This window comes from Populus trichocarpa, chromosome 1, assembly GCF_000002775.5.
Source record: "Populus trichocarpa isolate Nisqually-1 chromosome 1, P.trichocarpa_v4.1, whole genome shotgun sequence".
Classification (NCBI taxonomy): Eukaryota; Viridiplantae; Streptophyta; class Magnoliopsida; order Malpighiales; family Salicaceae; genus Populus; species Populus trichocarpa.
Genome location: NC_037285.2, coordinates 7,300,939 through 7,313,171, shown reverse-complemented (window position 1 = coordinate 7,313,171; position 12,233 = coordinate 7,300,939). Strand labels below are relative to the sequence as shown.

The window sequence follows — 12,233 nt, the reverse complement described above, 5'->3', positions numbered from 1 at the left end:
GGCCATTATCTATCCTGATTTCATATCTGAAACGAGCCTTCCTTTTTGCTCGAAGGTTATGGGCTCCCGAACAAGAAGACATGGTGAAAGCAATCTGCCAGCTTCAAAACCCTAGTTCAGAATATGTTTTTCCTTGCTAAGCGATATAGAGTACAGCAAATATGCTCTTCCCAGCAAGCCATCACGTCTCAAAAATGGGCTCCTTCTAGTTTGGATGGGGAAGTCTGTTAGGAGAGCTAGGAATTCAGACTCAGAGGTAAATATCAAATTGCAAAAATAGGCATTGGGCTCCTCACATCTCTTACTAAAAACATAAGCATCTGGGCATTCACATCCGTTTGTTGGCATTAATTTGTTCACCAGGTGAATATTAAGAAACAATGGTATTTCTTCTTCTTCTTGGGCGGCATGGTGGCAAGGCTTATTATGTAGCCACTAGATTTATAGCAGTTCTCAACGGACCAAAAAAGCAGAGAGAGTTCTCAACGGACCAATATATGCAGCCATTATATTGACAGCTTTCTCTATCAAAATTAAACCTTCCATTGATAAGATTATTCAAACACCCTTGTAAATTTTTCTTATCGCACATCAAGATATTTTATGTCTATCCATTTGCATTTTCTGATATGACATTTTTTACTTTAGGAGTACAAAAACATTCACTGAGTTTTATATAAAAAGTACGTGTTTTACAAAGATTATATATCTATAATATTAATTATACTCTCTATGCAATTAGATTTGATAATATGTATGCTATACAATTTTGCATATAATGTAATTTAGAAATATAATATCGTAATAATTTATATTCAAAACGTACGATGAAATGCTGTTAAATTTAAAAGACTTCAAAATAAATTCTTAATAAAAAAAATCAAATGGATTAATGGTACTAATTAAGTGAGAATTAGATTTCGAGTTATATATATATATATATATATATATATAATGGAGTCTTAAAGATACAAAAATATTTTAATTGATTTTTTGGGTAAAAATATAAAGGAATTTTGACAATTATCCCAAAAATCTTGATTTCTAGCAGCTCCTCTAGAATTCTAAGTTAGATATAACCGTATGGTTCAAAGAGTTTCATACCAATCTCAAGAGATCGATACGGTGATTGAGGAGATTGGTTTTTTTTTTTTTTTAAATACTGAAACCATTATCTAACAAAATATGAATGCATTATAGAGATTATCCGAGAGTAAATTCATTTTGATTGGTATGAAAACTAACTCGAAGATAAGATTTTCTTACGGTCATCAGAGTGAAACATAAATCATAAAAACGGTCTGCGACTCAACTCCCGGGGGCACAAAACGGTGCGTGTTGCATCTACGTCCAAAACAATAGAGGGAAGTGAAAGAGTCAACTGTCAAACCGAAGAAACCAAGAAACTTAAGTTCAACCGCTTCGTACCTCGTATCTATTTCAACTGCTAACCCCTACAAAACAAACGGAACTCTTCTTTGCTTGGGAGCTCAGCTCCATGAGAATCGGAGTTTGTTTCGTGAAAGATTCAAGCAGCAAAATCTTACAAAATAGATGCAAACAACTGTCAAATCATAGGTTAGCAAATACTCCATCCTTGATTAAACTCTTTGCTTTTATTGTTCTTTTTTCTTAAAGACGCTGATGTAAAAATCTGAAACTTTTTTTTTTTTTGCCTGAACTCTGTGAACAGTGTCAATTTATAGTGTAGCAAACTGGGATTATCTCAAAACATGAAAACAAATCAAGTTCGGTTTCTGGGTCTGATTCTAGTACTACTTGCAGTTGTTGTTTGCTCTCTTGCTGATTCGAAGGTAACTTAAAAAAGAATTAAACTGGACTTTTGACGGGTATCTATTGTTAATTATGTCAGTGATTTAGATTAATTGATTATGGATTTGGTTGAACTAGGAAAGTGCAGGCACTGGTTTAGATCCGAAATCGGATGCTACCACTAATGCTTCAAAAGAAGCAGGAGGGTCAAACTTAAAATCCAATTCAACTGAGGATGATAAAGGAAAGGGAAAGGGAGGTCAAGTTGATAAATCTAAGGAGGATAAAGCTGATGATTTGAATAATATTAAGATGGATAGCCAATCTGGGTCCAAAGATAATGAAAATGCGAAGGAGGATAAGGGTAATTCAAGTGAGGAATTTCAAGCAAAGGAGGGTGATCATAATAAAAAGAAGGGTTTGAGTGGTGGGGAAGAATCCAAGGATTTCCCTGAAGAGAAGAACGATGAAAGGGATACTCAATCAAGGAAGGAGGGTCCTCATGTTGAAGAATGCGATCCATCTAATAAGTGCACGGACGAGGAAAACAAGTTGGTTGCTTGTTTAAGAGTCCCGGGAAATGGTATGCATTTCGTCTAATTGGTACTGACATGTTTCATCTTGGTTTCGATAATGCTACACTTTTTGGTGTTCACAGACAACCTTTCTGATGCCTGCTTTTATATGTGTATGAAGTATTGAAGTTGACTTCATTAACTGGCCCTTTTCTGTTAATGAATTTTGTGATCCTTGTTTGAAATCTCATTGTTAGCTACTCTTTCTATGAAGAGTTTGTTCAATTGTTTTGCAGCCAAATTTGTGAGAATGTTTGAGGGAATCCACTTGAAATCTTCTAGTGTGATTTGAGGATGAAGGTTGTAAATTTTGCATGTTCTTGATTCCGAAAAAATTGGACTCCTTAAGTAAATTTTATCTGTGCCAATCCTTTTTTCGGTTTTTCACCAAAATGAGGGTTTTCATTACAACTTAAATCAACTAAATTAAATAACCCTTGGAATGTCTAGACGATACGAGTCTTGGTAGAACTTGCTGTTATGCTTCTAGTAAAATTTCTATATGCAGTATGGGAATTATCATTTTGGACATAATGAAAATAGAAAACGGAAAGCTGCTTTTAGTAGAATTTCGATGTGCAGTATGGGAATTATCATTCTGGACAACCTTCTGTCATGAGACTGAAGAATGTTTTGTTTATTGCTTGTTGGTGTTGAAATATCTGGATTGACTTCTGTTCTATTTCCAGAATCTCCAGATCTTTCACTGTTGATTCAGAACAAGGGGAAAGGCCCGCTTAATGTTACAATTTCTGCTCCAGATTTTGTTCACCTGGAGAAAACAAAGATTCAACTCCAAGAAAAAGATAACAAAAAGGTATTTATGACTGATACCAAATCGTTATTGAAAAGATTACGGAGGAGCATCAATTTCTGCCCCACTTTTGAAGCTGAACTAATACTGAGGATTATTTTTCCTTTTCGTATCATGATTTTTTGTTGTCTTCTGGTTCATTTTCTACAGAACTGTCGTAGATTAAGACTATCTTGCTTTTCTAGATATCAATCTTGGAGGGATTGATCTCTTCTATAAGAATCTAAATGAGGAAATATGATGATAAGAATCTAAATAATGAAAGGTGATGAGGTAGAAATTATTAAAATCTAATGTAGCTCACAGCTCCATTGTAACTTGATAGCATGGGGACGTCTATTCATGTTGGTAAACTGGAACTGAAGTGGCAACCTCATTGATTGTTGATAGAACAGGGAATGCGATGCCAAGGGGATCCTCTCCCAACATAAACTCTGATTATTCGTTTACAAGTATATTCAACCCTTCAAGCCATAGAACTACATTTTGGGTTTAAACCAGGAGAAAGAATTAGCAATTCATTAGGTATTCAGTCTTGTTGCGATGTCATGTAAGACTTGAAAACAACTGAGTTGAGAATGAAGTTTTTGATCTGCATGAACAATGTGTTGCTTTGTTATTGTAATTTATCCAGCATGGAAGACCTGCCTTCTAAAGGCGTGTGAATGCTTCTGTGACCAACCAACTAAAATTAAGGGTTTCTGTGCTTTGAGCATGCCTTGCTAATTTGGTAATGGTCCACGTTTCCTGCACAAAGATTTTTCATGTAATATTTGATAATTTTCAGTCAAATAGGTAATCTAAAAATTTCTGTGCTTTGAATACGATCTGCATTTCTGCCTTGTTTCCTAGATATGAAAAATATCTGATAATCTCCCCGTTGAAATTATTTTGAATTTATCTACTGTCTTTTGGTTGACGCTGCTGTTCAGGTGAAGGTTTCCATCACTGGTGGAGGAAGTGAAAACCTGATTGTTTTGACGGCTGGTAAAGGTCAGTGCAAGCTTGATATAAAGGATACGATTGCCCACTATTTGGGCAAGGAGCTTCACAAGTCCCACGAGTCTGCTGATATAATAAACTCCATGTCACGAACCTCCACCATTGCTGTTTTATCCTTTGCTGCACTGCTGATCCTGGCATCAGGTTGGATGTGCATCAGCTTCCGAAGGAAGCACCTTTCCTACAATAACCCTCGATATCAGAGGCTAGAGATGGAGCTGCCGGTGTCAGGTGGGGGGAAAACAGAGTCCAAAACTAATGATGGATGGGATAATAATTGGGGTGATGATTGGGATGATGAGGAGGCACCTAAGACGCCCTCGCTACCTGTTACTCCAAGCCTTTCATCTAAAGGCCTTGCTTCGCGACGGTTGAGTAAGGATGGGTGGAAAGATTAGCTGCCTAGGTTGACGTAAACGTTTTACAGGGGAAAATTCTTAGTTCATGCAGTTTCTTTTCATCAATTTTTGTTTCCTGATTTGTTCTTTGGCAACCTCTTCATTTTCTTTTCCCCAGTGGACACACAAACTTCAAGAAAGTTACACGCCTGATTGTTTAGTTTATTATAACAAAATCATATATATATATATATAAAATTAGAGCAAAAGTTATTTGTAATAAGCCTTTTAAAATATAACAACATTATCTTAGTTTAGATATATTTCTAAATAAAGTAAAAAGTAGATAGACTCAATAATCTTTTAACAAAATAAATTTAAGCTCTAGATTTGAAAGGTATTTAAAAACTTAAGAAATGAGAAGGAAAACATTAAAATTGAGGTAAGGCAGGGTATGAAAAACTGGGAAAAATATTGTCTTGAACTCTCCCTTCACTTTATTTTTTATTTGTTTGTAGTTGATTTTGAAAGTTAAACAATTGAAGAATTAATTTTGGTATTACCCAGCATTAATTTCAACATCATTAACTTTTGATTAATTACCATAAATCCATAATAGAACCTATATTTTGAGTTGAATAAACCTACTAAGGTTTTGATGAAAAAATATTGAAAAAACTTATCAGAATTTTCCTTTCATGGGTTGGACAAAACAGTGAATTCGATTGGAAGAAATAATTCTTCATTGACTAAATCTAAGTTGCTAAAAAATATTTTTTTGTGGCTTAGAAAATTATTTTACAATGAACCCAAATAGAGCCTAAAGCCCTATCTCGAGTATGAGCTGGGCCAGCACACACATGTGGCTTTACACCTAAAACTCACTTTGCTTATGTCCTTTCTTCTCTAAAAACTTGGGTGTCTTTAGGCCCAATCTTAACTCTTCAACTACCTATTATATAAAAACTAGAAAAGTTTTGTTTAGTTACAATGTGGGATAAAGTTTTTTAAAAAGTTTTGGGTTTCACCAAAACATGTTAAACTAGGGTTTTTTGAGAATAATTTCTCATTCATCTGTAATTTGTAAATCATGTTAATATTCTATATTAAAGAGCATATATTGGAGATTAAAGTCCAACAAAGTTTTAACTCTAAAAGTGAGTGGATCTCACTTTTAATTTGGCCTCAAATGTTCTTATTAACCATGTTCTTTAAGCAAATCTCCAACAATCCCCAATATAAATGGAAATTGTCTCATCAATTTTAAAATGATTCAAAGATTTGTTGATATAGCACTATAACATGATAGGTAGCTTTTGGCTTTGAGCATTCCTTAGTGAAATACTATCGGATTTACTCAACTAAATAGCAAACGCAATGTCTTGAACTATTCGGCCTTTTATGCAAACCAAGATTATAGTAATCACATAGTTCTCTACCTAGAGATTTTGTTTGGTTCTCATTGTTGTGTTTATTTTGGCCCTGAACAATTCTTGGATTCATGAGTGTTTTAAAGAATTCAGCCTTTATCGAAATTCTTAAAAAAATTGCCATATTTCTCACGCATATAAGTGATCTTTCATAAAAAGTATTCTGTTATACTCCATTTTGTATATTAAGATATGAAAATCATTAAGAGCACTGCTCACCATTTATCACATTACAACTAGCACTTGTTTCATCATAAGAATAAATAGAAAATAATAATTTTCAAGTACTGCTAAAAATGTTATATGACTTAGTTTTTCATTTGAATCTAGATATTGGGATCTCCAATTAACTATGTATAATTATCATCATTCCATTCTTTTATTATTTAAAGGTTTTAAGCCTATTTTTCTCAATGAATTATATACAAACTCTTTTGGAAAACCTTTAGTTAACAAATTCGTAATATTTTTCTTTGACTTTACATAATTAATGAAAATAATTTCATTTGAGAGAGAAAATTTTTAATGTATTGTGTTTATGGTAATTTTTATTAACTAATCAATTTGCCAAAAACTAATCAATTTGCCAAAGATATACTTATGGCTAGCCTTAAATATGTTTTATTTTTCAAATTTCTTTCATTTTAATTTCTTCATGGTTCCACCTCATTCACATTGACACAACCAATAAGTTAGCCTTTTATTCATTCAACATGTTCATATAACAATGTTCCTTTCTATTCTTACACCATAATCATTTTTCCCCTCATACAAAAAATACATAATTAATTCATAGCAATATTAATAACAAGAACATATTTTACCACTACATCTTCCATAAACCCTAACACTCACATAATTCTAATTTCATCAAAACATGTATTTAATCAAATTTTTTAAATTTTGCCAAAACTAGCAATAGATTCAAAAAGCAATAAATCATCTTCCTTAGATTTCATTTTTACATCCAATGGTCAGAATATAAACATTGGAGTCTTGCATAATATATCTCAAACTAAGAATGATCCAACGGTTAAATCTTCCTAGATTGTAATAAAACCGAGCTAACTTGAAACTTGGTGAGCTACTATTCAACATGAGCAACACATTTCCAGTGAGTGTGTGTGTTTTCAATCTCTACCATCCATAACGAAGACAACATATAGGCACACCACATATCCAAACACAGAAGTGATCCAATGATGGAAAAGAGAGGACTTTTCCGGCGATCGAAATTGCCCTGTAGGTATGTTTTTCCTTTCTTTCTTATAAAGAAGAGCAAAACAGTAAATATACTGTTACAATCAACATGATACATTTTGTGTCTTATATTACAGTGCATCCCTGATTCTTTTAGGTTTTTCTAGCATTAACAATATCATCCCCAGACAACAGTAATTTGAAGTAGAATTTTTCACTGCAATTGTATATTAATTGCCTTGTTTGTTTTTGTGTTTTAAAAGTGTTTTTGAAAAAAATTAAAATTTTTTTATTTTTTTATTTACTTGAAATTAATATTTTTTTATGTTTTTAAATTATTTTGATGTGCTAATGTCAAAAATAATTTTTAAAAAATAAAAAAAATATAATTTTAATAAAATATACTTTAAAAAATAACCGTAACATACTTCCATACATGCTGTTAGAAATCTGTAGCTCTTAGGAATCTGTCTGCATAACTTTTGGAGGACAAAACGCATTGTTTTTCATATCATGTTCCTTCCGTCTCTTCTATCGCCCTACCTTGTCTTTTTTATCCAAACTCGCCATCAACAATATTTATTAAAATCATCCGTGTTTTATTTTTTACAAGAAAGCAAAATAATTCTCCTATTTTTCATGTACACAGCTAGGACAGCGGAGCTAGGTTCAACTTGGCCGTGTACTTACGTGTCAATGTTTTATTAGACCACCTAGACGAAGCACGTGCAATCGCCCTCCATGTGAGGTCTGAGGAGGAGCAGCACGTTGTGGGTCCCAACAGGCAGGTTTGTCAGATTGGCACGTGCACTCACATGAGTGAGTCCATCCTATTACGTGTCCTGTTTCCCCTAATTTATAGGGCCAGGAAATCACCGTTGATTGCGATTAAAGATCGTGGGTATGGGCCCCGCAAGTCAACGGAAGTGACGGTGGAAAATTGACGGCTGAGATCCGCTTTGAGTGAAAACAATTACTTTTTTTTTTTATGATGAAAGGATTTTTTAGATAATTTTTAAGAAAATTGCATCAAAAATGGATTTTCCTTCAAATGATGGACTGCGACCAATCTCAATAATGCATGTTGTTTGTTAGCACTTAAATGGAACACTTAGTTAACCCAGAATCACAGAAGCCCATCAACTCGACCGAAGGCATTCCATTCTATGATCATTGCGACCAAACTTAGCAGTAAGTACATTTCATTGACAATCAGATCAGATGATCTTGAAGTAAACCTACAAGCTGCCATTTTAAATTGAAGATATTCTTTCATAGACAGTTGGAAAAGACCAAAATTGCATGCAATCCGGCCAACCTGCACATGATCAGATAAATATTCGGACCCAAAATTTGATTACGCTTATGGGGGACCGATAGAAGCTCGGATTTTAGTGTAGGATACACAAGTCTTTGCAATTGTAATATTGGTTGTTATTTAAAGTATTTTTTAAAAAATATATTAATATAATTTCTTTATTTTTAAAAAATTAGGTATTAACACTTTAAAATAATTCAAAAAAATCAAATTTTATTGAAACTCTATACAAATACGGTCAATCTAAATTTCATCATCAATGTACAACTCACCTTTTATTTTATTTCTAAAATTTTAAAATAGCGAAGATAACAAGTACAATATATCATATCATATTTTTGAGTCAAAATCTTTCGCAATCTACCTTCAGTCCCCAGTCTCCAACATACGCACTTCAAAGAGTCCCAAAAACAAGAAATTTGGGACTCTGCGCTCATTGTGGGGCTCCATGACCTCAGCCCCCAAAATGCTGAAATAGTATTTGATAAACAAATTTACGTGAAATAGGATAGTTTAAAAATATAAAAATCACATTTCAATAATGTCACAGTTTTAAAACATAATATTTAATATATAATGTCACAGTTTAAAAAATAATATTTAATATATAATGTAGTTTAGAATGGTGACAACTGATATTATGTTCATAATCGTAATATTAATAAAATATTTTAAAACTGTGAATCGTTTCGAAAAACAACTGAATATTTAATAAAATAGTTAAACTATAGGCAAAATGATCAGATCATTTCGGCTGCTATAAGGTTTTGGATCATTTTTATGTATTAAGCTTGAAAAAATTTATAAAATTATAGTTTTTTTTAATATAAAGTTTTATTTACTTTATGATTTTAAAGACTTAAAATATTTATAAATTTATCAAAATTTGAACAGAATTTTCTCTATACATAAATTATACCAAAAAATTTATCACTCTTAAATAAACTTGCAAAAAACTACAATAGCTGTAATCAATAAATTCTAACTAAACTCAACATATTCTCACATTTCATAATCACAAGTTGCTTTAGGAATGCAAAAAAAAAAAAAAACAACAACAACATATTTACATGCAAAATGAATATAAAATAATACAATATTTAAGTAATTCTAAAATATATAAACATAACTCATTTATTTATCTACATCTAAGTCGTCTATTGGATGATTTGGGCTTATCAATAGCATGACCGGATCCATTTAGTTAATGCCGCGCTTTAAAAAGACAATAAAATCAAATTTTATATATATATATATATATATATGTCATTTTACCCAAAAATTAAATAATATATTTTTAAATTTACTATGCTCATTTGAAAGGAAAAAAAAAACCCTCTTTTAAGTGAAAGTAACAAGAGACATGTGCCCTTTGACGTCTTGTTAGTTATTTATTTATTTATTTATTGTAGACAGCATTTATTGAAGTTATTAAAAAAAATCAAATGCTTTCGAAAAACCTCTGATAGTTTTTTTTTTAACAATTTTAATAAATACTATATATAATAAAGACCGTGAAGAAAAAATAAATAACGGGACCAATGAGGTCAATAACACACTAATTAGTTATATAATTCAATTGACATCGTTAGCAAAATCATTAACCAAGAGTCAAGACCTCACCTTAAATAAATCGATTCAAGACAAGAACTCAATTATTATTTAAGGTGGTATAAAAAACTAATTAATCAATTGCTTACAGCACATTAATACGGATTCGGCAACATATCAACATAAAACAGTGTATTGAGTTAGTTCTCTGGCATTAATATTTTTTTTTTCAATCAAGATTGGTGGCATATTTAGAGATTTTTCCCGGTAATCTTCGATTCAAGCTTTGAAATGGAAACCTAGAAATTAATTTCTTAAAAAAAGTTTTTAATTAGCAAAAAAAAACCATAGAGAGGTGGGCACCTAGTCTCTTTCGATGGTTCTCTTCTCCCATATCACATCTTTTTACTTATAAACTATAAGAAGTTGGGATCTTTGAACTTGATTAAAGACTGCATGCGTATGAAATTAAAGTACCAAATCGAACTCATACGAGGTCATGAGGAATCTTCATGCATGTGTTGGGTGGGTCCATCAATGGTGTCTATAATATTTTGAATATTCACGCAATAAGGAGACCACAAACGACCATGAAAACGACGCAAATAGGTTTTCAACTATGCTAGTTTGGGGTATATTCCCTAATCACTATGTTATGAATGCTACGATTGTGTCTGCTGCTGTGTAATGTTAATAAGGGGTAAAAGGATTTCAAATGTCACGACGAAGAAAGAAAGACCCAGAGATTAAAGCATGTTGTCGGATTTCATCAAGAGCTTAACTTTCAGTAATTTACTCTAAGTTGTTAATTAATTGGAACATGATTCTCTTAATATGTTTCTTAATGAGAGGACAGGCTTGTAGTTGCACAATTAGTGACATTTTGCTATTATTAATGTAGTTTTGAGGAGGGAGGGGCCGGGGGGCTTCTTCCGGTGGTTATTGGTAATTAATAATGCTAATTATTCCTCATCAGAAATTATTTTCACAAATACATCATTTGATAGACGAGCATGTTAATTAATTTAAGAATTTCACCTATCTCCTATACGAAATTTTTCGAAAAGTGATTTTATAAAAATATTTTTTATGGTAAAATTAGCATTATAATTTTCTCACAATTGATTCGTAGACTCGGTAATGCCCCATATAACCTTCACTCCTTGATTTGCATCTTAGGGTGGGATGATGTTGTCATTATCTTTGTCCATCGAATAAGTCAACAAGTTCTAATACCAGTTGATGCTTTTATAGTCAATATTGATAGAAAGTCAGGGGTTGTCGCAACTTAAAAATTACATTGTTAAATTGTAGAAAAATAAAATAAAGTTTCCCAACCCCTAAAGTTACAACCAAACTATAGAAAAAATTTTGATTCAATAAATTTTGAATGTCAATAATAATAACCTTAATAAATAGTTCTAAAAATAACATACAAACTATTTAAATATAGCTAAAACTGACCTAGATAATAAAACATAAATAAAAAATAATTATGAAATCTAATTGATAAAGGAATGTGAAAATAAAAAATATCAAAAATATTTTTTGAGTATAATTTGAGCTTGAACATGATCTCAATTGATCATTGTGATTTGACCCGTTATAACTCTGAGCATGTAGAACACATGTGGAAAACTTGGAGGTGCATGAGAGGCGTTTGAGCCCTTCGAGTGATGCATGCAGCACCTTCTAACCTCTAAAAATACCTTTTCATAGTGTCTATGGAATCATTGTTGTGTCCTCTTCCTGTTGGTGTGACGTGTGTATTCGATGGACGTCTGATTTATCATCGGTGAGCCTTTCATTTTTTTTCCTTCTTCTCTTTTTCTTCCCTTGAAAATTACAGTTTGACCCTCTTAGTTGTTGATATTTCAACTTCAGTCTCTATTATTTTGATTTCTAATTTTTAGTCTTGGTTCTTTTGTAGAAGTTTTATTTGTTTTCAATTTCATCGTTAAATTTTAATTTACGATATATTATATTCTCCAATTTGGTCCTTATTCTTTATATTTCTAATTTTTTTTTACCTTGGCTCATTTATAAAGTTTTTATTGGTTTTCAATTTCATCCTTTAATTCAAATAGATTGTATTATTTTTTCCAATTGGTTCTTATTGTTTTGATTTTTAATTTTTTTTCTTGGTCCTTTTCTAAAAATTATTATTCTTTTTATTTTCACCATTTAATTACAACATTGTTTTTATTTTTCATGTCAATTTTGAGTCTCATT

The 12,233-nt window shown here is 31.8% G+C and overlaps 1 protein-coding gene across 2 annotated transcripts; it reads left to right on the top strand.

Annotated features, from left to right (window-relative positions):
* Nucleotides 1-1,372: 1,372 nt before the first annotated feature.
* On the top strand, nt 1,373-4,727 carry LOC7467093 (uncharacterized). 2 transcript variants are annotated; one of them, XM_024602187.2, is made up of 5 exons: nt 1,373-1,578; nt 1,707-1,814; nt 1,912-2,356; nt 3,038-3,165; nt 4,095-4,727. In XM_024602187.2, the coding sequence occupies exons 2-5, from the start codon at nt 1,734-1,736 to the stop codon at nt 4,560-4,562; spliced, it is 1,122 nt and encodes a 373-aa protein (XP_024457955.1). In that variant the 5' UTR covers nt 1,373-1,578; nt 1,707-1,733; the 3' UTR covers nt 4,563-4,727. The 2 variants fall into 2 exon arrangements, with proteins under 2 accessions (XP_024457955.1, XP_002299479.1); XM_002299443.4 differs by having other exon boundaries at nt 1,374-1,578; nt 1,694-1,814.
* Nucleotides 4,728-12,233: the final 7,506 nt, after the last annotated feature.

Excerpts from the sequence above, each read along its gene's own strand:
- LOC7467093 (XM_024602187.2), top strand. The coding sequence starts at position 1,734 with ATGAAAACAAATCAAGTTCGGTTTCTGGGTCTGATTCTAGTACTACTT. Across the intron at positions 1,815-1,911 it reads GCTCTCTTGCTGATTCGAAG|GAAAGTGCAGGCACTGGTTT; the intron begins GTAACTTAAAAA and ends TGGTTGAACTAG. Across the intron at positions 3,166-4,094 it reads AAGAAAAAGATAACAAAAAG|GTGAAGGTTTCCATCACTGG; the intron begins GTATTTATGACT and ends GCTGCTGTTCAG.